At 40.7% G+C, this 24228-nt stretch overlaps 1 protein-coding gene across 4 annotated transcripts in view; it reads left to right on the forward strand.

The window, feature by feature from the left end:
- The window catches only part of ADD1 (adducin 1), a 75027-nt gene that overhangs the window by 30472 nt on the left and 20327 nt on the right, over positions 1-24228 (forward strand). For all 4 annotated transcript variants that reach the window (XM_061191897.1, XM_061191900.1, XM_061191898.1 and 1 more), the window contains 7 exons: positions 4285-4499; positions 7518-7680; positions 13906-14057; positions 21052-21132; positions 21378-21527; positions 23586-23729; positions 23833-23931. In XM_061191897.1, the coding sequence (XP_061047880.1) occupies positions 4305-4499; positions 7518-7680; positions 13906-14057; positions 21052-21132; positions 21378-21527; positions 23586-23729; positions 23833-23931 (984 nt within the window). In that variant the 5' untranslated portion in view covers positions 4285-4304. The remainder of the gene's footprint in view (positions 1-4284; positions 4500-7517; positions 7681-13905; positions 14058-21051; positions 21133-21377; positions 21528-23585; positions 23730-23832; positions 23932-24228) is intronic.

Below are 24228 nucleotides of genomic sequence, written 5' to 3' on the forward strand. Positions count from 1 at the left end.
TTGATTTCAGTATCAACATTTTAAGTTTAGTGAGTAAGTTTAAACATTTTAAAATTTTTACACAGGTTAAATTATAGCAACTTTATGGAATATTGAGATAGAGGAACATTAATCCCTACTTCTCTTGAATCAATTTATTCAACTTTAATACAGCTTATTTGCCATTATATCATATTGTCTATATGTGACTACAGTGATAATATTGATAACTTTATATAATAGAATAGGAAATTTATAGTTTTTCACTTAAACACGTTATAGTCTCGTGTATTATGCTAAAGAATATTCATAGTTTCATAATACTGTATTGAGCAGATTATGTTATAGCCATTCATGTATTGTTGGATGTTGATCTTACTTTTTAAATTATTTTATTTTAAAATTATTGTAAATAATGTTGCAGGAAGTTTTTTTTGCATCTGTATTTTTTCCATTTCTTTTTTAAAAATCTGGATTAAGTAATGACTTCTTTGTAGAGATCTTCCTAGAAAAATTTGCTGTCTTAACACACACTTAAAAACGACATCAATGAAACCTGAAGCCGTAATTGACAAAAACCAAGTACAGGCTTTTTTTTTTTTTAAAGAGTGTCTCTCTCTCTCTCTCTCTTTATTTATTTGGTTGCGCTGGGTCTTTTAGTTGTGGCAGGCAGGTTCCTTAGTTGTGGCACACGGGCTCCTTAGTTGTGGCATGCAAACTCTTAGTTGTGGCATGCATGTGGGATCTAGTTCCCTGGGCAGGGATCGAACCTGGGCCCCCTGCATTGGGAGGGCAGAGTCCTAGCCGCTGCGCCACCGAGGAAGTCCCCAAGTACAGGTTTTGTACTTTAAAAGTTGGAATTATGTTTATTCTTGGTTATTGGGCTCAGAATATGTATACTTTAAGTTTATAGACTTCCTTATTGAAGGAAGACTACATGCATATCTGGTCTTCAGTCTTTATCTTCTCCCATTCATATGGCAATTTGTAATAAAATGAGAGCAATCTCTGCCTTATCATCAGCATGTTGGTTTTACAAAGATTCTTTTCTTTCAGTCAGCTCTGGGAACCAGGAAGCAGCTATAGTTGCCTCTAAAATGTTCCCCTGTGTCCTTATTTACTGATGAAAATGGCTTAAAATTAGGACTCATTTGATAATAGGGAACTCATAATACTGTATATCCTTTTGTCTTTTGTTTTTTTGTTTTTTTTTAAAATTTTTGGCCGCACCGCATGGCATGCGGGTCCCCAACCAGGGATTGAACCTGAGCCCCCTGCAGTGGAAGAGTGGAGTCTTAACCACTGGACTGTCAGGGAGTCCCTTTTTTGTTTTTTTGAAATGCTGAAGTGGAACATTTTTATCATTGGCTCAGAATGGTCAGCTTCATTTATATCTAATGAAGAAATGTCAGACAGCCATTAATAATGTTTTGTTCTTTGGGTCCTTCTTTTAGAACAAACTAGGTTAAAGTAAACAGATGACACTAAACATTTTAAAGGATATGTTCAGAGAAGGGTAAGTTTTAAAGACTACGTTTAGGTCATTGGTTCACTTATTGTGTTTTATTGCCTTTTAGTCACTGATTGTTTTCATACTTTGTCTTTAAGCTTTGTCTTTAAGTCCTTGAAATAGTGTCACTTCAAGTATGCTCTTCTATCATATCTTTAGATTTCAGAAAAGCAATATCCAAATCGATCTTTTTCTTTAAAAGAATGTTCAGCTGATTCTTTGGCTGTTGGTACCACAAAATATATATTTTTAATAAACTGTTCTTTAAAGCCTTACTATTCAAATTGCTGTTTGAGTCCAGTGGCATTGGTATCACTTGGGAGCTCGTGAGACATGCAGGATCTCAGGCCCCATCTTAGACCTACTGGATATGAATTTGTATCTTAACATGATTCTTAGGCGACTCATATGCACACTAAAAAGCTAATAATGCCAGCCCCAGATTCCTGGTTGGATCCTCCTGTCCAAGGCATCTATGCCCTTAATTCCATCCCTTCCCATCCCTTTGGGAACATTGTTTCCTCTCACTGTCACCATCATCATCATTTACAACATAGCTTAGAGGTTAAGAACAGGAGTTCTGCATCCAGGAGGGCTGCATTAGAATCCCAGCCATGTTAACTTCCTGGCTGGGTGACATAAGTTCCCTTATCTGTAAAGTGAGGAAAACAATAGTATACTGACAAATAGGGGAGGTGAGAGGATCAAATACAGGTAAAGAACAATGTCTAGCATACAATTCTGGCTGCTTTCATTCTCCTTCCCCTTATCACAAACATTATTTTAGATATCTGTTGCAGCATAGCAAACCATCCCAGGACTTTGCAGCTTAAAATAATTATTTTATTATTCATATTTCATGATTTTGTGGGTCAGGAATTTAGGCAAGGCTCAACTGGGCAGTTCTATGTGGCATCTACTGAGGTCGCTTGATGACTTTCAAGTTTTTTAATTGTTATTTTAATTAAGTTGTATATTCTGGATGTAAATCTTTTCTCAGATATATGATTTGTAAATTTTTTTCCATTTTATGTGTTGTCTTTTCACTTTTTTATGTATCCTTTGAAGCACAAATGTTTTTAATTTTTAGGAAGTCCAGTTTATCTTATTTTTTTGTTGCTATCCTTTTGGTGTCATATAAGACTTTGCCTAAATCAGGGTCTCTTAGATTCGCTCCTTTACTTTCTTGTAAGTATTCTGTAGCTTTTGCTGTTACATTTAGGTCTGTGTTCCGTTTGGACTGAATTTCTGTACACAGTGTAAGAAGGAGCACCATTTACTCTTTTAGTTGCTAATTTAATCACCTCTTTTAAATCCCTACGTTGCTTATCCTCTGTGGCTTGAGGAACTGTTGTTCACTCACTCGCCATTAAAGCTCTCTGCCTGTGGGTTCTGAGACTGTTTCTTATCTTGTGTCTTTATCCTTTCCTTCTTGTTCTTAACTTATTCAGGATTTTGTAGTTACGTACCAGCTGTATGGCAAAAGCGGTTCTGGGCGCTGGCTCTGCTCCCGCTTCTCAACTTACGTGCTTCTGCGGGCCAGCTTCCTCTCCTCTCCCGGCCCCACCTCTGTGCTGATGCCGTCCAGATCAGCACCACTGCCTTCCTCAGTGAGTCTGTCTCCACTTCTGGACTGTGAGTCCAGCTTCCTCAAAGTGAGGACTGCATCTGATTAATTTTGTGCCAGCACAGTGACTGCACGTAAAAGATGCTCAGTAAACACTGCATATATATATTGTTAAAGCTGTCATTCAGTGGGTTACAAAAGCAGAATGAACTATTTGTATGATTAGTAAAGGTGCTATTTAGAGATTTATAGTTAAAAGGTGAATATAATTTAGTGTGTTCAAACAGCATTTCAAATAAAAGATTGGGATTAAGAAGAGTGTAAAGTGGGACTTCCCTGGTGGTCCAGTGGTTAAGACTCCGAGCTCCCCATGCAGGGGGCCTGGGTTCAATCCCTGGTCAGGGAACTAGATCCTGCATGCCGCAACTAAAAGATCCCCCATGCCGCAACTAAAAGATTCCCCCATGCTGCAACTAAAGATCCTGCACGCCGCAACAAAGATGCCGCATGTTGCAACCAAGACCTGGCGCAGCCAAATAAATAAATAAGTATTTAAAAAAAAAAAAGACTGTAAAGTAAGTAGCCATATTAGCAGACGTTTAAATTTGAGCCATTTGGGCCTCTTTTCAGGTTATTCACAAACTCAAGGACATGCTGACATTTTCAGAGCCTACTATTATTGTTCTTTGAACCAAGAAGGTGATGTTGATGAAGAGCATTTCCCATTTGCATGAATACAGATGTGTGAGTGGCTTCTCTCCTTTGACCTGTGTGGCGAATCCTTTGCAGAGTTGCCACCAGTACTTTTTGGGGACAATATCATGAATCAAATTTCTCCAGAAATGAACTGTGCTGCTTTTAGAAGATCCTGTCTGTTTGGGACAATATGATGACTTTAAACTATCTTGTGGTCAAAATTTTCATATCTAATTACATTTTTTCAGTTTGTCAGAGGATATACTAGCTTTGTTAGATTGTTTTCCTGTTGTCTGCTGAAGAACAGTGGCAAGGACAAAAACTGCCCTTGGTTGGTGGAAGGGTGGGCAATGGCTGATCAGCCACGTGCCTCAGAAGCCACAAAGAAGCATCACACGTCATGGCTCTGACTGGTCAGTCAGTCAGGGCATCCTCATGCTGGAGATTGTATTTATCAGGCTGATGTTCTCATTATGAAATGCTACTGGACATTGATTCAAAAACAATACTGTCTTTTGTTTTGATTCTGTAGGAACCTGGAAAGATTGTGCAATGAATGGTGATACTCGGGCTGCAGTGGTGACCTCACCACCCCCGACCACAGCCCCTCACAAAGAGAGGTATTTCGACAGAGTGGATGAGAACAATCCAGAATACTTGCGAGAGAGGAACATGGCACCAGACCTTCGCCAGGACTTCAATATGATGGAGCAAAAAAAGAGGGTGTCCATGATTCTGCAAAGTCCCGTAAGAGAAGCTTTGTCTCTGACCAAGTGCCCTCTTCCTTCTTCCACTACTTCAGCTCTTACGCTCTGTTGTATGTGTCGTAGTCCGTTTACCTTAACACAGGAAATCAGTGCCTTGTATATATATGTGTATGGCTGTTAAAGAGTTCAGTTTAGTTCAAGTTATCAGACACACAAATGAAAAATCTTCAGTATCATAAAGGATAGGAGATGTTCATTTCTCCTTTTCACTCTCTCACTGCTTTGCCAGAGAGTCTTTATATATTGCGACCATTTAAAAATTACTCTTTCCTCCAAAACACCTAGCTTGGTGCTGGGCACTTAGTAGGTCTCAGCAACACCTAATTGTTGACTGATTTTACCTTTAGTTATGGTCGGCATTTGAACCACAGTCACGCCCAACTGTCTTCTGTTTGCATCTTTAGGTAAAGTAGTGCTGTTTTCATGTTGATGCTGCTGCCTTTGTGTGTGCTTCATTCTTTTTATCCTTTTAATCTGTTCTTGTTTTATTTCCTTAATATTTTGGGGTGTCACTTGGCAGATAATTGATTTGAGTTATTTTTTTAAATGTTGATCATCTCTATCTGCAAGGAACTGGGTACTTAGCATACAAAGCTTATTTGTTTAGTTGTTATTATTATTCATATATTATTCCTCATAATATAACTTACAGTAAAGTACACAAGTCTTAAGTACACAGCTTGATGAATTTTGACATATGTATAACACCTGTGTAAACGCCCAGATCAAGTCTCAGACTTTACGTTCTAGTCGAAGGAGATAACCAAGGAGCAACAAATAGAAGCACAGTGCAGGAAGCAGCTGGAGGATTAGATTGAGTGTGACTGAGTAGAACAGCCCTCTCTGAGTGAGGAAGATTTGACCTGAACTCTGAACGACAGGAAGGAGCCGGCTGTGCAGCGATGGGGGAGAAGCAGACATGAAATTCCCAGGACAGGAACGAGCTTGAAGAGTCCAAGGGCAGCCAGTGTGGTCTGGGCATAGGAAGTGGGAGTGCGGGGTGCAGTGAGGTTGGAGAGGGAGGAGGGAGCAGTTGCTGTGTCAGAGGCTGTGTCAGCCCAGCTCAGGGTACGGTGCAGACGGGAACGGCACGCTGCAGTCTTTGAGTAACTCATTCTGGGTTGGTATACAGAGAGCACCGTAGAGGGCAAGAGAGTAAGCTGACTTCCAAGCAAGAGGTAGTGGTAGCTTGGGCCAGAGTGGTGGTGGTAGAGGTGGAGAGAGGTAAACTCATTTGTGTTCTGTTTTGAAGGTAGAATAAATAGGACTTGCTGATGGATGGGGGGGAAGAGGTGAGAGGGAAAAAAAGAGAATCAGGATAACATCTAGACTTGGCTAGAGCAGTTTTCCTGTGTAAAAGTAATAAGAAACCAAGTGAAAATCACTAAGGATAGAGTGAAGAAGCTAAACTTTCAGTACCGAGTATGTGCCAGGCACTGTGCTGGGGGCACTGGGGATGCCACGTCCCTACCCACAGGGGTCAAGAACACAGCATCAAAATGTTACTGACCCACATGCACTCTCGGGTCTGGGAACAGAGAAAGGACCCTAGAGGAAAGACTGGTAAGGCCTGGGCTTTACTGAGTAGAATGTACCCGGTGTTGGTTTTTTGGTTTTAGGAGCGTGGGTTGTTCAACTGCAGTAAGGAGTGGAAAGGCCCACCCTGTGTGTACAGATGCTGACAGTTGGGAGATGTGAGAGGGAACCTGTGGAAGTTTCCTTCAGACTGATTCTCTGTTCTCAGTGGAATAACAAGTGGAGGCATCTGCTTAGAATGGGCACAGGGAGTAGTGTAGAGAAGGCATGAAGAGTAGGCGAGGGAATGGGCAAGAAAAGTCGAGAATGATCCCTGGGTTAATGTCAAGGGTGCACTCAGGTCAGTGGTCATGGATTTACAGTGAGACAGTGCGGTACGGTCTTCGTTTTTGTCCCCCAGCCACTTTTCAGCAGCGTGAATAGAAAGGGTGTGAAGAGTTGAACTTAACCTGGGGTTGGGATTTTGCCACATGAAATGGTAGAGAGTTGTAAGCAAGGGAATGGCTGTAGTTTTAAACCAAGGGCCTAAGCTGAGTGAGAGAGGTCAGGACACAGGGAAGGTATGGAATGGTGATAAGATCTTAGGATCAAGACGGGGTTGAAGAGAGGGTGAGCTGGACACTAGGAGAGGGTGTTTGGAGAGCACGTGCTTGGCTCGGAGACTGAAGAGGGGCCCAGTTACTAGAAATGAGCAGGTCTCTAGGGCATGACCATGGAAATAGGAGGCCGGGGTGAATTGGATGACGCGGTCGTCAGAGGAGAGGCGATCAGGGAGCTGAGAGGGGAGGGTGTGGATATTTAACCATCCGGAGTTAGGACCAAGCAAACAGGCAAGGTCATTGACTGGTGACTGCTGTTGAGGAAAGAGTCTGGGGTCCAGATGGGTGGCTCCAGGCCTCACTCACTGGTCGTTGCTAAGCACAGCTCCATACTGTACATATAGGTCATCTGGAATGCTGTTGATACAGAGGGTCCTTTGTAGTATGGATTTTTTCTTTTTGTGTTTTCCTTACTAAGTTTTAAGTTCCTGATGGCAAAGCCGTTTTCTTCCTATGTGTCCTCAGTGCCTAGAACAGTGTCAGGTGTTGTAAGGTGACTCAGGGTATTTAATCAGTCCCCTACTGTTTAAAATGTAGACTGTTACCTGTTTTCCCTTTTATTGGTAATGCTGGAATGAGCATCCTTATGAATAAGTCTTTGAGCACATCTGTGATTAGTTCCTTAGAAAAGATTCCCAGGAATAGGATGCCTGTTCAAATTTTTAAGCTTTTATCTTGTTAAATTACTGTCCAGAAAGAATGTACTTATTTATGCTCCAGGTAGTGATATATGAGAATATCCATTTGCCTTTCCAGCACTGGATGAAAACAAACAGAAAATTGGTCTATGCGATAGTTACCCCTGCCTTCCCAAAGAACAGAAAAGAAGCGGTATCTCATTGTTTTAATTTGCCTTTTATTAGGCTTTCTGTGAAGAATTGGAATCAATGATACAGGAACAATTTAAGAAGGGGAAGAATCCCACAGGCCTATTGGCATTACAGCAGATTGCAGATTTTATGACCACGAATGTACCGAATGTCTACCCGGCAGCTCCGCAAGGAGGGATGGCTGCCTTAAACATGAGTGAGTAGTTCCTGACTTGGTATACATTCTCTGTCATTTTCCGGGTAAAATTTCCTAACATTTTCCAATGTGAAATAGATGAGCGCACACTATGTAATACGTAGAATTGAGTTTTTTTTAAAAATTGAGTTTTAGTTATAGTAAAAGATAGGCCTAAAAATGTCTTAACTATAGAGGGCTCCTTTTTTATGAGCCAGTGAGACTCTGTTATTTCTCAGGCAGGTAACTTTTTATGTGGCTTCTCAGACCCTTTATGAATTTTTAAAAAACTAATCAGAAATAATGCTTGGGGAGTAGCACATTGATTTTGCCTGAACTTATTTCAGTCAAGCCAACATTTCTTTTTTTTTTTTTTTATAAATTTATTTATTTCATTTTATTTTTTAAATTTTTCGCTGTGTTGGGTCTTCGTTGCTGTACACGGGCTTTCTCTAGTTGTGGCGAGCGGGGGCTACTCTTGGTTGCAGTGCGTGGGCTTCTCATTGCGGTGGTTTCTCTTGTTGCGGAGCACGGGCTCTAGGCGCGCGGGCTTCAGTAGTTGTGGCTCACGGTCTCTAGAGTGCAGGCTCAGTAGTTGTGGTGCATGGGCTTAGTTGCTCTGCGGCATGTGGGATCTTCCCGGACCAGGGCTCGAACCAGTGTCCCCTGCATTGGCAGGTGGATTCTTAACCACTGCGCCACCCGGGAAGCCCCAAGCCAACATTTCTTATCCACCATTCCTCACTGCTGTTTGCAAATGAATGAGAAACAGAGAAATTCCAAAAGAAAGCCAGAAGAAAAATGTTGGATGGGTGAATGTGAGCAAAGTTAGTTAGCAAAGTTAGTTGTGCAGAGATGGCGCTTTGCCATGGCTGTTGAATTTGTAAACGTTAACATGACAAGGTGGAGCCCAGGGTACCTTGAGCATCAGCTAATCTGACCTATTGTATACTGTGCCCTGGATCAATCTCTGATGTTTCTAGTTGGATAATCAGCTTCTGACTGACCAACTTAAGGTATTGGTTTCCGTTAGATCACCTGCCATGTGCTATTTACCTGTCTGTTCTCTGGTATTCTTAGAAGTTGATTGACATTCACCTGAATGATAATATCATTAATGTCCAGGGAGTGTTAAAAATCACATGTAATTTACTAGCTCACACTTCCATCCTGAAGTCGAATGGGTAGTCATTAGGTTTTCATGTTTTCACATGGATTCTTTTTTTTTTAATCTAAGTTTCCATTTATTTATTTATTTATTTATTTATATGATTTTTGGCTGCATTGGGTCTTCGTTGCTGCACACTGGCTTTCTCTAGTTGCGGCGAGCGGCGGGGGCTACTCTTTGTTGCAGAGCACGGGCTCTAGGCGCATGGGCTTCAGTAGTTGTGTTGTGCGGGTTCAATAGTCGTGGCCCGCGGGCTCTAGAGCGCAGGCTCAGTAGTTGTGGCGCACGGCTTAGTAGCTCCACGGCATGTGGGATCTTCTCGGACCAGGGGTCGAACCCGTGTCCCCTGCATTGGCAGGCGGATTCTTAACCACTGCGCCACCAGGGAAGTTCTCACATGGATTCTTAATGGATTCTAGTGATATTTATATGAATTAGATAATAAAGGACAATGTAATATATTTACTCACATATTGTTTTCTAGTCAGAGATAAAGGAAATTTTAATAGCGCCACACCAAAAAAAGAAGGAAGAAGAAAATCTAGTTTTAATTGTATCTAATAGTTTACTTCTTAAATATAAAAAATTTTAATGTGAATTTTAACCTTTGTTGTGGAATATAACATATGTAGATGGCATAGAACAAAATGATATATAACTTATGAATGGTTTAAGGTGAACGCCTTTATAACCAGCACCCTGGTTAGGAAATAAAGTTTTATCAGTTGCTTGCCCTCTTAAAAGGAATCACCATCTTGACTTGAATGGTATCACTGCCTTGCTTTTCTTTATAGTTTTATCACCCAAATGGTTATCCTTAAATATTATGGTTTAGTATTTATTTGTCTTTTTTTACTTATTGTCTCTTAAGCATTTTTAAAGCTACAAGTTGCCCCTCCATCTCTCTTTTTCTCCTCGCACTTTAAAGGAAATGGGTTTTGTTGACCTGTAGAGTTTGCTACAGTCTTGAAGTTTGCTGATTCCATCTTCATGGTGCCCATATGTTCTTTTTTCTTTTGTATTTGCAGTGAATTGGTAGCTGGGTCTAGAAGCTTGGCTGTATTTGGGTTTTGTTCTTTGGCAAGCTCACTTCATAGGTGGCCCTGTGTTCTATCCGCAGGCGCGCAAGTCTGCTTGTTGCCATTTGTGCTGTAGCAGCCATCGATGCTCAATGCCTAGATCCGTTAATTTAACAAAGGTTCCAAGATGGTGATATTTTAATTTTGTCATTCCTTCTTCTGTATTTACTAGTTAGAATATTTCTGTAAAGAGAAACTTCTCTGGGAAATGGGGCATGGCCAGAAAGGGGGCTGCCTCATTCTCTGTCACTCAACGCATGATTGCAGGGAGGCTGGTGCTAAACCATTCATAGATGACCTGCTTGTTGGTCAGGGTTTCATACAGAGCAGAGCAGCTTCGTTGCTGAGATCTATTGGAAGTCAGCCTTCAACCCACACGCACAAAAAGAAACTTCCTCTCAGCTCTTTTGCTTACCCCGTGGTACGGTTTGTATAAAGGTAACCGTTCAAAATGAGAAGTTGGTTTCCTGTCATCTTCTAAAGTGACCAATTACTATTTCTTTAATATTATTTTGAATGCATAGATTTTTTAAAAAATTTATTTATTTGGTTGTGTCGGATCTTAGTTGCAGCAGGCAGGCTCCTTAGTTGCAGCTCACAGGCTCCTTAGTTGAGGCTCGAGGGCTCCTGTGGCTCGCCGGCTCCTTAGTTGCGGCACATGGGCTCCATAGTTGTGGTGTGCGGGCTCCTTAATTGCAGCTTGTGGGCTCCTTAGTTACGGCTCGCTGGCTTCCTTAGTTTTGTGGCATGAGAACTCTTAGTTGCAGCATGCATGTGGGATCTAGTTCCTGGACCAGGGATCGAACCCGGGCCCCCTGCATTGGGAGCACAAAGTCTTAACCACTGCGCCACCAGGGAAGTCCCTGCAGAGATTTAAATATATTTAATGTGTTTCAAAACATTGCAGTTATCCTTTTTGATACTACTCACATTGTCCCACCTTTGACTAAAGAGAACCTCTCCAAGTTGACTCCTGAGCCTAGTAGTCTTTGACAGCTTCCAAGCCACCTCCCATAGGAGATGTTCTAGGCTCATCTTGTACATTTCCTGCCCCAGATCCGGAGTCAGCCATTTCTCTAAAAAACCTTGATTTCTTTTTGTGAGAAATGACATTTTAGTCTGGGTGCTAGGAATGCTGTTTGCTACTGACTGGTTAGTTATTCTTTTTAGGCCTTTTTAGTGGATAGAGCTAGGAAATATAAATTACCTTTTGGAGATTTCCTAAGAATCCGCCTGCCAATGCAGGGGACACGGGTTCAAGCCCTGGTCTGGGAAGATCCCACATGCCGCGGAGCAGCTAAGCCTGTGCGCCACAACTACTGAGCCTGCGCTCCAGAGCCCGCGAGCCACGACTACTGAAGCCCGCGCAACTAGAGCCCGTGCTCCGCAACAAGAGAAACCACCGCAGTGAGAAGCCCGCGCACTGCAACAAAGAGTAGCCCCTGCTCGCTGCAACTAGAGAAAGCCCGCGCACAGCAACGAAGACCCAGTGCAGCCAAAAATAAACAAATAAATAAATAAATTTATTTTTAAAAATTACCTTGTGATTTGTATACTATATTGATAAATTGGAATTGTAAGTATAATTATAAATATATTGGAATTATAATTCCAATTAAAATTCAGGTCTAAGGGGTTTTTACTTAACCTCTTCTATCTAACGTTTGTTTTTCTTTCTTCTACAACAAGAATTCTGGTTCTCCAGGACACCAGGAATAACAAAACTAGAATATTACTTAGTAACTCATTTGCTTTCTCCCACATACCACACACAGTATCAATCCTATACCAATAATATGTTCTCTCTTCATGTTTTAAAATAGTTATATTCTCTGTTGTCAGAGCATATAACCATTACATGTTATGGTCTTGTTTTTACGTTCATTTTGTGTTACAATTAATAACTTAATTCTGTAATAAATATATATTTAATGCTCACCACCAGTCCTTGTATCAGTGCCCCTTTAGTCAGTTTGGTTGTCTGAAGTTCCTTTTATAGTAGATTTCCCAGAAAACACTTGTGGAAAGGATTTCTGTGTTCTTGCGTCGTGGCCTTTACATGTCAATGTTAATTTGGTTTAGTTTGGGTATAAAATCATTGGCTCACATTTTCCTATGTTGTGTATCTTAAATGCGTAATTCATTTTCTTAGAATTTGAAGACAATCTTTCCATATAAGTTACTTGGTTTCTTTTCCTTGATGCTCATAAACTATTTTCCTTTTTCTTTAGAGTCCAGAAATTTTACCAGAATATGTCTTGGTGTTCGTTCGTCCTTCTAGGCAATTTTCTCAGATGATGTGTCCTTCCAAATCTTTTTTATTTTCAGAGTGTTTTCTTGAATTGGTTTTTAGTATTCATTCTGTTCCCTTGCTTTTGTTTCCTGGTATGCGCATGTTGGATTTTCCTTGTCTGACTTCTTTAACCCTCACGTTTTCTCAAGTCCTTTTTATCACTTTCTTCATTTCTTTATGATTTAAAAAGTTTTTCTCCTCTTTCACCTTTATGCTGTTTTTAGTATTTGTTTTTAAAATTATTTTTCATTTATATCTAATTCCTTTTATATTCCAGACCTCATTTCTGAATTTTTCTAATTATATTAAAATTTTTTCATATCTTTTATTATTAATGCATTTCTTTATCTTTTATGAAATGATAGGTTATAGTTTTCATTTGTTTTGTGGATATGTCTTTCTTGTGTGCTTTTGTTATGCATAGGAATGTGATTTTGCTCCTTTTTCTTTTAATAATTTATTTTTAAAATTTATTTTATTTATTTATTTATTTATTTTTGGCTGCATAGGGTCTTTGTTGCTGTGTGTGGGCTTTCTCTAGTTGTGGAGAGTGGAGGCTACTCTTCGTTGTGGTGCGTGGGCTTCTCATTGCCGTGGCTTCTCTTGTTGCGGAGCACGGGCTCTAGGCACGCGGGCTTCAGTAGTTGCGGCGCGTGGGCCCAGTAGTTGTGGCTCGTGGGCTGTAGAGCGCAGGCTCAGTAGTTGTGGCGCACGGGCTTAGTTGCTCCTTGGCATGTGGGATCTTCCCAGACTAGGGCTCGGACCCGTGTCCCCTGCATCAGCAGGTGGATTGTTAACCACTGCACCACCACGGAAGCCCTCTTTGAATAATTTTTGTGTGGTATTTGATGATGATATTTTTCTGTTCATTTTTACATGGAATTAGTTTTCCTGGAGGAGTCTAGTTCAGGAATCCTGACTCTAGAGCTCCCTCTTCTGTTGTTTTTGTGAAGTGCTAAAAAATATGGCAGTTTATTTAATTCTCCTCCCTTGCTTTTATCTGGGTCTTTTCTCTTTTCTTCTTTTCTTTTCTCTTGTTCCCAGCCCCATCTTCCCCTCTCCTCCTCTCACCTCTTTTTTTTTTTTAAATAAATTTATTTATTTATTTATTTATTTATTATTTTTGGCTGCGTTGGGTCTTTGTTGCTGCATGCAGGTTTTCTCTAGTTGCGGTGAGCGGGGGCTACTCTTTGTTGTGGTGCGTGGGCTTCTCATTGTGGTGGCTTCTCTTGTTGCAGAGCATGGGCTCTAGGCACGCAGGCTTCAGTAGTTGTGGCACGCAGGCTCAGTAGTTGTGGCTCGTGGGCTCTAGAGGGCAGGCTCAGTAGTTGTGGTGCACGGGCTTAGTTGCTCCGCGGCAGGTGGGATCTTCCCAGACCAGGGCTTGAACCCGTGTCCCCTGCATTGGCAGGTGGATTCTTAACCACTGCGCCACCAGGGAAGCCCCATAATGTATATGTTTAATACTGTAAATTTCCTTCTAAGTTTTGCTTTACTGCATCCTACAAATTTTATTACCTTTCTGTTGTTGACTTCTACCTTAATTGTATTAATGTTGGGGAACTTGGTCTTTATGAAATAGTCTTTGACGTTTTCAAGACTTACCTTATGGCCCACTGTGGGACGTTTAATATCTCAACTGTTATTTGATTTACATTTGACAAGAAATATTAAATCTTTGAGTCTTGTTTCTTTTTTTATTTCAGGTCTTGGTATGGTGACTCCTGTGAATGACCTTAGAGGATCTGATTCTATTGCCTATGACAAAGGGGAGAAGTTATTGCGGTGTAAACTGGCAGCGTTTTACCGACTAGCAGATCTCTTTGGATGGTCTCAGCTTATCTACAATCACATCACAGTGAGTATTAAATGGGGTAGTAACTGAATGATAAGTGGAATATTATGTGTCTGGCACCACCTGTTTTCATTTAGGGGAAGAGGGAATCTGGCTGAGCTGAAGTAAATCTTGGAACACCTTCCTTCTGATTGCTGACTGCAGAGTATAATAATCTGAGAATTAGCCAGTTTGAATTAAAAATTATGAGAACCAGTAGTTCTTTAAAACTTCTTGCTTGCTTGCTAACCTAATAAATGAGTGTTTACCAAATTTTAGGTGGTTCCTAAAGTTCTCTTTATGCCTAAAAAATCAAGAATGAAGATGTTTTCTTTCCTACTTTGACCAAAGCCTTCTATCTCTCATACTTATTTCTTCAGATATTCCAGTTTTAGCCATTTTTCAACATTATCAGGACCTCTGGTTTCTTCAATTCATTCTTTTTTGGTTTTTAATAAATGTATTTGTTTTTTGGCTTCATTGGGTCTTCATTGCTGCGCTCAGGGTTTCTCTAGTTGCGGTGAGCAGGGGCTACTCTTGGTTGCAGTGTGCATGCTTCTCATTGTGGTGGCTTCTCGTTGAGGAGCACAGGCTCTAGGGTGCGCGGGCTTCAGTAGTTGTGGCACACAGGCTTAGTTGCTCTGCGGCATGTGGGATCTTCCCAGACCAGGGCTCAAACCCATGTCCCCTGCATTGGCAGGAGGATTCTTAACCACTGCGCCGCCAGGGAAGCCCCTTATTGGATATTTTAAATTATTAATATAGTGTCTGCTTATTGTGGCAAGCGTCCCTTACACAGACGTTGAAAGAAGAAATCATAATCCTGTGAATACTCTTATCCCCCTTGAGATAACCAGCATTAACAGACGTTTAAATCGTTTTACCCTTTTCTCCATACTCAACACACTCAGTACACACAATACTTAATACACATGTGTAGGTGTTTTTTACTTGTGGACTCATAACCAGCAGTGCTTAGTTCAGCTCCATTCTTTTTTTTTTTTTTAAAGTATTTATTTATTTGTTTTGGCTGTGAAAGGATCTTAGTTGCTGGATGTGGGCTTCTTAGTTGTGGCAGGTGGACTCTTAGTTGTGGCATGCAAACTCTTAGTTGTGGCATGCATGCAGGATCTAGTTCCCTGAGCAGGGATTGAACACGGGCCCCCTGCATTGGGCGCACGGAGTCTTACCCAGTGGACCACCAGGGAGGTTCCCAGCTCCATTCTTGACTCCAAGGAATGCTCTTTGATGGTAGTCTGAAGCCCACCTTTGTGACCAGTGCACTGTGCTTCTGGGCCGTGGTAGGGATCTTTGCCAGATATACCGAGTTACCCTCCCCTCTGTTCTCCACATTGCCGCTAAAGTGTAACTTGAACAAAACGCAGACCTGACCCAGTTGTATCCATGCTGTCATGCTTGTGGAATGTTACTTCCACCCCAGCACGCCTGCTTTATTTCCCCCACAGCAGTTACCATCATCCATACTGTACGTTTGCTCGTCGTCCACATCAGCTCCATGAAGGGAGCCTCCGGCCGTGTCCTGGGAAGAGTTCCTGTGCTGGGCACAGAGGAGGCACACACTGAACTCTTGGCTGAATGATGGAGTGAAGCCTCCAGTTGAACTGAAATTCTGCCTTAGTAAAATTATCAAACGGGGCTTCATGGTGCCTTTTGATATTTGGTCAGTGGATCCAGTTAGCCTCCCACAAGTGCTGGCTCTCTTCCTTGTGCCTGCGTGGAAATTGCTGGCCTCTGTGGCTAATTATACTTGACAGAACGTCTGTGTAGAGATTTAATGCTAAATGGTTGCCTAAAAATTAGTTCCTTGAAAATGTTACATCGCTAAGAGGAAATGTAATCCTTGGCTTAATGCCAGCCGTACATTCTCTGGGGGTTTTAAAAGCTGTTTACTACTAGTCCTATTATGAATGCTATTTAAATAAGTTTGAATTGCTTAAATTGCTCGTTTTTTTCCCCTTTAATTATTTAGGACTTGGCAGAATTAAAACATTAGTTAGGTGTTTGCTTTTCTGTAAGTGATCTGTTTGGGACTTAACACTGAGTAAAAAAGAAATTCAAGTTACAAAACATATTTCTTATATCTTGTGAACTAGAGAATCTTTGAGGAAGAAAGTTTTTGTTTTTGTTTTTTTAACTATTTATAGCATCCATCTTTTGGTTTCACAGTCTAGGCGTTACCATATATAGATTTAACAGAAAAGAAATATTAACAGGATCAGCGCAGCCAAAAAGTGCTAACAGGTCATCGTGCCCTTTCTTTGAAGGAGGGCAATAGGGATTTTCTGCTAAAGGGATTTAAAAGTGCTAACAGGGTGTTAGAGGATTGGAGATGATTGTCTGAATTACATCTCTGTCTTAAGATTGCATTGGATTTAGAGAAGCTTTTGAGCGGGGGTGTCAAAAGACAGGATAGCCCAGTTGGCACATGAGCTGGGCTTCCTCTCTTGGTGGCACTTAGCCGATGGCAGGGTCTTTCCATCCCTAAATGCCTCTTGGTGTCAGTGGAGTGCTAGGTTCACCTCCATTCTGGATTCCAAGGAATGCTAACCCTCCGAGGTGGTCGGCTCCAGAGGTGGCGGCGGGTCCACAGTGACTGTGTTCTGAGGACATGATAGGGATCTCTGCCAGAGATAGTGAGTCGGGTGTATTTGGTTTTCGGTGAATGACGTTAGCGCTCATTCCTTGTGCACAGAGAAGGGGCATTAGATGTGGGAAGACTCGCAGTTAGACCAGTGCTAGGCCATCAGGGACTAGAAAACTTACTTTGAAATGTCCTCTCTTTTTTCAATCTACATCAGTATTTAACACTTTCTCCTTTTTGTTTCAGATTCTGAAAATTGTATATTTTAAGCTTTTTCCATTATAATATGTAGATCTGTTAAGCTCACTCTTGGAAATATATGTTAAGGAAAGAAGTCAAAGAAGAAAACATGATGTATAAATATATTTATTATAGCATTATCTATAATAATAAAAAAATTTGAGTCAATATCCATCAGTAGGTGGGAAATGGCTCCGTTATTCAACATCAGCTTGAGGGAATGTTACATACTATGAAAAATAATTGATAAAGACCATGTGAAACCATGGAAAATAATTATTATAAAAGAGAAAATATAAAATGTATACCATTTATATGAATTATGTGTATATATATAGATAAAGAAAAAAGTGAGTAAAACTGGCTATGTAGTATTTTTTTAATGTGGGACCTGATAGCATGAGTGTGCTTCTAAAATTTATGTGGAGGAAAAAAGGCCTAGAATAGATAACTCCTGAAGAACTAGGTAAGGAGATATTTTTTCCTATCAAGTGTCAAACTTATAAAGTGATGGTAACTAAAATAGTGTGCTTTGGGGAAAGGCAGAAACAGATAAACCAGTGGGACAGAGCTCAGAACTGGATCTTTATGTATTGAAATCAGATATACAGGGACTTCCCTGGTGGTCCAGTGGTTAAGACTCCACGGTCCCAGTTCAGGGGGCCTGAGTTCAATCTCTGGTCAGGGAACTAGATCCTGCATGCTGCATTGAAGATCCTGCATGCCTCAACTAAGACCTGGTGCACCCAAATAAATAAATAAATATTAAAAAAAAAAAATCAGATATACAGAAGAGTCTGCATTGCAGATCATCAAGGGAAGAATGATGGACCAGGCTGTAATTGGTGCTGGCACAATTAGATTGAAAAATTAGAATTGGAAAATTGTATTGGATTCTTACCTTATACTGTATAGAGTCACAAAGCAATTCCAATGAATTAAGCATTAAATGTGAAAGATAATACTTAAAAAATTCTAGGATCAGTATAAGTGAAAATCATTTACCTTTAACCTCTGACTTAAGGAAAGTTGTCTTAAGACACAAAAGCACTTATCATAAAAGAAAAGATGAATAAATCATTTGACTACATTAAAATAAACAAATTTCTCATCATTAAAAGACACCATAAAGAGAGTGAAAATAAAAGCTTACAACCTAGAAGATTTTGCCTCACGGTTAGCCAACAAGAAATTAGTATCCAGAATAGATAAAGAACTATCAATAAGCAAACCAGTATAAAATGGACAAAAGACAAGTCAATTTACAGGAATTTCACAGAAGGGGAAATAAGACTGGCTTATAAAAATATGAAATGTTGCTCAACTCAGTTGTAACTGGGAAATTAATAAAGTCACAATGGAATACCATTTCATGGACATCAGATTTTAATTTTTAGGAAAGATGGTTGTAGAAGCACAGAACTATCATATACTACTAGCAGGAGTGTACATTTAATTAGGCCCTTTGGAAAATAATTTGGCTTCATCTACTACTTTGTTACCCTGGAGAAACTTGTACCATGTACACTAGGAGACAGGTATAAGAATGTTCATAACATTGTTTTTAATGGCAAAATGAAAACCACGTCCATTGACAGAAGATGGATACATAAATTGTATATTCATCCAATAGACACTATACAGCAATGAGGATGAATAAATTATTGCCATGTTGTATATCATCTGGAGGAATCTCAGAAATAGTGTTGAGGAAAAAAAGTCACCGAAAAATACAGTATGATTGCAATTACATGAAGTTCACAAACAGATAAAAATTAAGCAATACATTGCTTAGGGATGAATATATATAAAGTAAAACTGTAAGGAAAAGAAACAAAATGCTTAACACGTAACTCAGGATAGTGATTACTTATGGGATATGGGGGGAAAGAAACAGCTTCAGAAATATTAGATTTATTTTGTTTCTGAAGCTGGTTGAAAGGTACATGGGCGTTTGATTTATTATACTTAAATTGTACATATACCTGCTAAGTACTTTTTTACAGGTATGTTTCAAAATAAAAACTCTTAAAATAAGCAAAAATATCTGACATGGGACTTCCCTTGTGGCACAGTGGTTAAGAATCTGCCTGCCAGTTCAGGGAACACGGGTTCCATCCCTGGTCTGGGAAGATCCCACATGCCACAGAGCAACTAAGCCCATGTGCCACAACTACTGAGCCTGCGCTCTACGAGCCTGTGAGCCACGACTATTGAGCCTGCGTGCCACAACTACTGAGCCTGTGCTCTAAGAGCCTATGCGCTCTAGGACCCTTGTGCCGCAACTACTGAGCCTGCGTGCTGCAGCAGCTGAAATCCGCGCACCTAGAGCCCATGCTCCGCAAAAAGAGAAGCCACCGCAATGAGAAGCTTGCGCACCACAACAAAGAGTAGCTCCCGCTCGCCGCAACTAGAGAAAGCCCACGTGCTGCAACGAAGACCCGATGCAGCCAAAAAAATAAATAAATAAAATTAAAAATATCTGACATTTAATTTTTCCCTGTTTGCAACCTTATTTTTCTTCATCCCAGCCAATAAATACACAGAGTAATTTCTTGTTTAAGTTTTGTTTTGACCCAGTTTGGGAATTGGGGAACTTGCATAGTTTTGATTAAGATAGTTAAAAAGATCAGCATCCTTTATAAAATAAAAGAACTGATTTTAGGGTTAAAAAACCTGGCTAACTTACAATTAATGGGAAAATATTTGGGGGAAAGGCCCAAAATTTTGGAAAGGCCCAAATACTTCTGGCCCCTCGGTAGTGAAAGTGCGGAGTCCTAACCACTGGACTGCCAGGGAATTCCCCGCATTTTCAAAACAACTAAAAAGGAGTAGAGGCCTAGTAGTAGAGATTTATAGAGAATGGATATTGTAGAGATGGCTTTCCTACTACCACTAATACTATTGCAGTAGTGTAATAGTTAAGAGATGCCATTTATTGAAAACTTTATTGTGAGTACAAGCCCCTTTCATCCCCACTTCATGGGTGAGGAGACCAGGAGCCCAGGGTCCCCAGAGCAGCATAGACAGTTCTAGGTTTTAACTCAGGTCTTATATGACTGTGGGTCCGCATTCTAGTGTGCTGAGGAAATCCAGTGAGTTTCGCGTGAAGGTGACATGGAGCAGATGGGATAGTTTCAGACGCCCCAGGACTAAACTACAGTTTAGGGCGGAGGTGTGTTGCACACCACAGACAGATTTCTGCTCAGTGTGAGAGAGAGTGTTTAATGATTAGGCCTGTCCAGCTTCTGTTTGTTTACTGCTGTACCCTAGCATCCAGGTGCAGAAGGCCTCCGGGACTATTTGCTGAATGAAGAAACGAGGCTGGCCATGTGAGGGCATCACTGCACTGTCCAAGCAGACACTCCTCCGCCCCGTGTGTGTTTCTTTTGGGCCACTACGGAAGTCACTGTGCTGGTTAGGAAGTTGGACTAAACACCATAAGGCCTTTTCAACAAACATTGAATTCCACCTGCCCGACCCTAGTTAGAATTCTTAGTCCAGTAGTAAATGTATTCCATCCTAATAGCTTTGGGAAGTCTTTTGAGTCTGTCCCAAAATCATTATATTGATAAAAATTAGACTAAATTTTTGTGAGGGCAGAACTCTTCCCCCCCCGCAACTACATGACTAGCATCTAGCACATATCCATCATATGTGACAAATCTGTATTGTTGAAAGAAAACTATATTGTGGAAGGAAGAAAGATACCAGGGGAGTGAGGATGTGATGTGTAGAGACTTTTGGTCAGGCAGAAAGGAAGAACGCTCTCTTGTTTGTGATTTTTATGATTGTTCACTATCCTATAGGTTTTGAGTACTTAAAAAAAAAACCATTTTGACTTTTAAAAAATAAGGTTTGGTTTTCATTATTACACCCTTGAGGAGTGTCACCTTTTTGCACATGATACTGGCTTGGTAGCCACCAGAAGGTTTTTTCTTTATAAAGTTAATTATCATGAATGTGACCAAGATGCACTTCACGTACCCAGTAAATTACTACAACATAATAACAGAAAGCTTTCAGTACCCCTTAGCTTTGTGATAGGCACTGTACTTAAGTGCGTCCCTATGTAGCTCAGTTAATGCTCACAAAAAACCCGTGAGTCTGTGGACTGAAAGAGATGCAAATAATTTCAATAGGATTTTTGAGCTAACTCAGTAATTCTCCCCACAGACCAGAGTGAGCTCCGAGCAGGAACACTTCCTCATTGTACCTTTTGGACTTCTCTACAGTGAAGTGACTGCGTCCAGTTTGGTAAGAATGTCCTTCTCTTCTTGGGCATCAAGTATATGTAGGTCATATTAGATAATTAAATACCGTCTAATCTCGTTAGACGTGTAAAACCCAAGAAAGAGGAAAAACTCTTGTGTTTTGTGTGATTAACTCAGGGAAAAACTTTTAAAATTAGTTATAAACACTTTAAACTTTGGTTTAAGTAATTTCTAGTTAGGATAACATGAAATCCTCTTGATATTTAAGATTTTGCTTTCTTATTTCAGGTTAAAGTCAATCTGCAAGGAGAGGCAGTGGACCGTGGAAGTACTAATCTAGGGGTAAATCAGGCTGGCTTCACGTTACATTCTGCCATTTACGCTGCACGCCCGGACGCGAAGTGTGTTGTGCATGTTCACACACCAGCAGGGGCCGCGGTGAGTGCGCTGCCTTGGTAGAGGCTTCAAGTTTAAAGCCGTTCAGTGAGCGGCACTTCACATTTCCTCCAAATTGCCCTCTCTTGTTGCACCAAGTCAACAAACCTCATTTTGTTGGATTAGAAAAATCTTTTTTCTCACTACATTTGACTTTCTTAAAAGAATATATTTTAAGGGGTCCATTTACTATCTGATTTTGAAAAACATGTAATAAGTCTGAAAACCTTGTAAGACTTAACGATTAGAAAATCAGTGTTGAAGAGGGGAGTGAGATTTCAGCGTATGGGAGACTGGGAAGTGCAGAATGACAGCAGTGAATTGAGACTCCTTGTTTGAGAAGAGAAGTGGGAAGAGGAGGGAGGGTGAGGTGGGGTGGTAGGTGGGGGACGCTGGGCTCAGGCAAGGGTTCGTGGGATGCAGGAGACTTGAACCTGCTTGACGGGCTGTGGGGAAGGCGCCAGGCCTGTGATGGAGAGGTTGAGGCCAAGAGACACACCGGCCAGCCTCCCACAGATGATCCGCCTGGAGTTAGCGAAACCCAGGCTGGATCGTGACTGGGGAGAGTAATACCGGGCGAGGGAGTTCCCTGGTGGTCCAGTGGTTAAGGCTCGGCGCTTTCACTGCCCTGGCCCGGGTTCAGTCCCTGGTTGGGGAACTAAGATCCCCTCAAGCCGTGCGGCGCAGCCAAAAAATAAAAAAAGAATGGGGAAGAGGGCACAGACGGTGCAGACTATTAGGAGACTTGGCCGTTGAGCCCTGAGCTTGCCAGGAGCCTGCCCCATCCTGATCACCAAGCCTCGACCCTTCTGGTGCAAACTGGCCACCTGACAAAGCCTCAGACCCCTCAGTATGTATGAAAATGTACTTTCTGGTTGTTGTTACAGCCATGTGAAAGCGAAGCACTCAAGAACTGTCTAGAATTGTCTTTTTTATCACCAGTTTTATACTTTAATGACTTCCTGGGCTTATTTGTTTGACAGATGACCTCATTGATTAAGTAATACTGAATTTCACTCTATCTTGATGTTTTAATGTCATAGATCTTGGGTTGTTTGGATGAATGTTGGATCTGGTTTGTTTGTTTTACTTTGAAGATATGGTTCTTGATGTCAGCATCAGTTTTATTAGTTATATCATTCTCTAGATGATGTAATTTTTTCTTAAAAGAATGCACGCTCTTCCAACCCCAAAAAATCCATGCGAAAAAAAGAAAAATCCATGCATTTTAAAGAACCATTAGAGGTACCTTTGAGACTATGCTTATTACAAATAGCATGTAATTTGTTTTAAAAATTATCAAAGTAACTTTACTTTGTAAGGAAATATCTTCTTATAGAAAGGCTGATATTGTGAAAGGAATTAAATACGGTACTGCCTTTTTTTGTGGTATTGTCTTCTTAGATTAACTTTTCTGTAAGAAATTGTTACACTTACATATGTATTATTTAAATCTTTGGGGCCTGTTAGTCTAGGTAGAAGACCTGTAAAATTAGCATATTCTAAAGTCAGTTTGGGAAAGTTAAGGAAATTAAAGGGCTATATGGACATTTAGATTTTTCACTTAAATAAATGTAGAGAATTTATGCAGTATAATTATCCTAAACCTTTATAAATCTCCTTTTATCTGACTTTCAGGTGTTCCTATCTCACCTACAACCTAAGATGAAAAGTACACAAAACCTTACAGCCCTTCAGAAACCCCTCTTTGCAATGTTGTGACTCATTCAGAGGAAGCCATTATCTCTCCTTGCAGTAGATCCAGGACTCATCTTATTAAATCTGAGCTCACTTGGTGTTTACAATCAGTGTGGGAGAAATCCAGAAAGATGTGGAATTTCTTTTGAGGCCTTCCTTGACAGTGGTAGCTTTGATTTTTAAAAATAGATTGGTGGTGAGCCCCAGAAGTAAGGTTTATCTTAAATTCATGGGTTCATTTATTTCTGAAAGGAGAACAAAGTAAAATATGTTCCCCCTTTATTTTTTTGAGGAAAGCATTTGCCATGTCGTCAGTGTGTAGCTTCTGATTTGTCTTCGTTGATGGTGTTGGTTGTTCTCTAGGTCTCTGCGATGAAATGTGGCCTCTTGCCAATCTCCCCAGAGGCACTTTCCCTTGGAGAAGTAGCTTATCATGATTATCATGGGATCCTGGTTGATGAGGAAGAAAAAGTTTTAATTCAGAAAAATTTGGGGCCTAAAAGCAAGGTCAGTAGGCATCTAATCTGGTATTTAAATTACAGAGGAAAGAAGAAAAACGTATCTGTCTTCTTGCCTAGGTCCATAGAGCGTTCCTGTTTCCTCCCTTTAGGTTCTTATTCTCCGGAATCACGGGCTTGTATCCGTTGGCGAGAGCGTTGAGGAGGCCTTCTATTACATCCATAACCTCGTGGTTGCATGTGAGATCCAGGTAGGTGGTGGCCGTTCCGTTTGGCCTGTAGTATACTTCGGTGTTTGTGGGGTTCCCATAGATTTTTGATACTTGTTTTGCAGCAGTGAGTCTGTGAGCAATTTCTTTGCTAAAGGTGAGCTCATGGATTTGGAAGATGACCAGGGAAAATGCCGTTTCACTGATTTAAGTTGGCAAATGATTATTGGGCTTTTCATTTCTAACTTTTTATTTTTCAAATGCATAAGTCACTACCATTGATGGAGTACCAGCATATGCCAGCCCTGCTATCAGGTGCTTTATTTATGTTACTACACG

The sequence above is a fragment of the Eubalaena glacialis genome, chromosome 5, assembly GCF_028564815.1.
Source record: "Eubalaena glacialis isolate mEubGla1 chromosome 5, mEubGla1.1.hap2.+ XY, whole genome shotgun sequence".
In the NCBI taxonomy this organism is placed as follows: Eukaryota; Metazoa; Chordata; class Mammalia; order Artiodactyla; family Balaenidae; genus Eubalaena; species Eubalaena glacialis.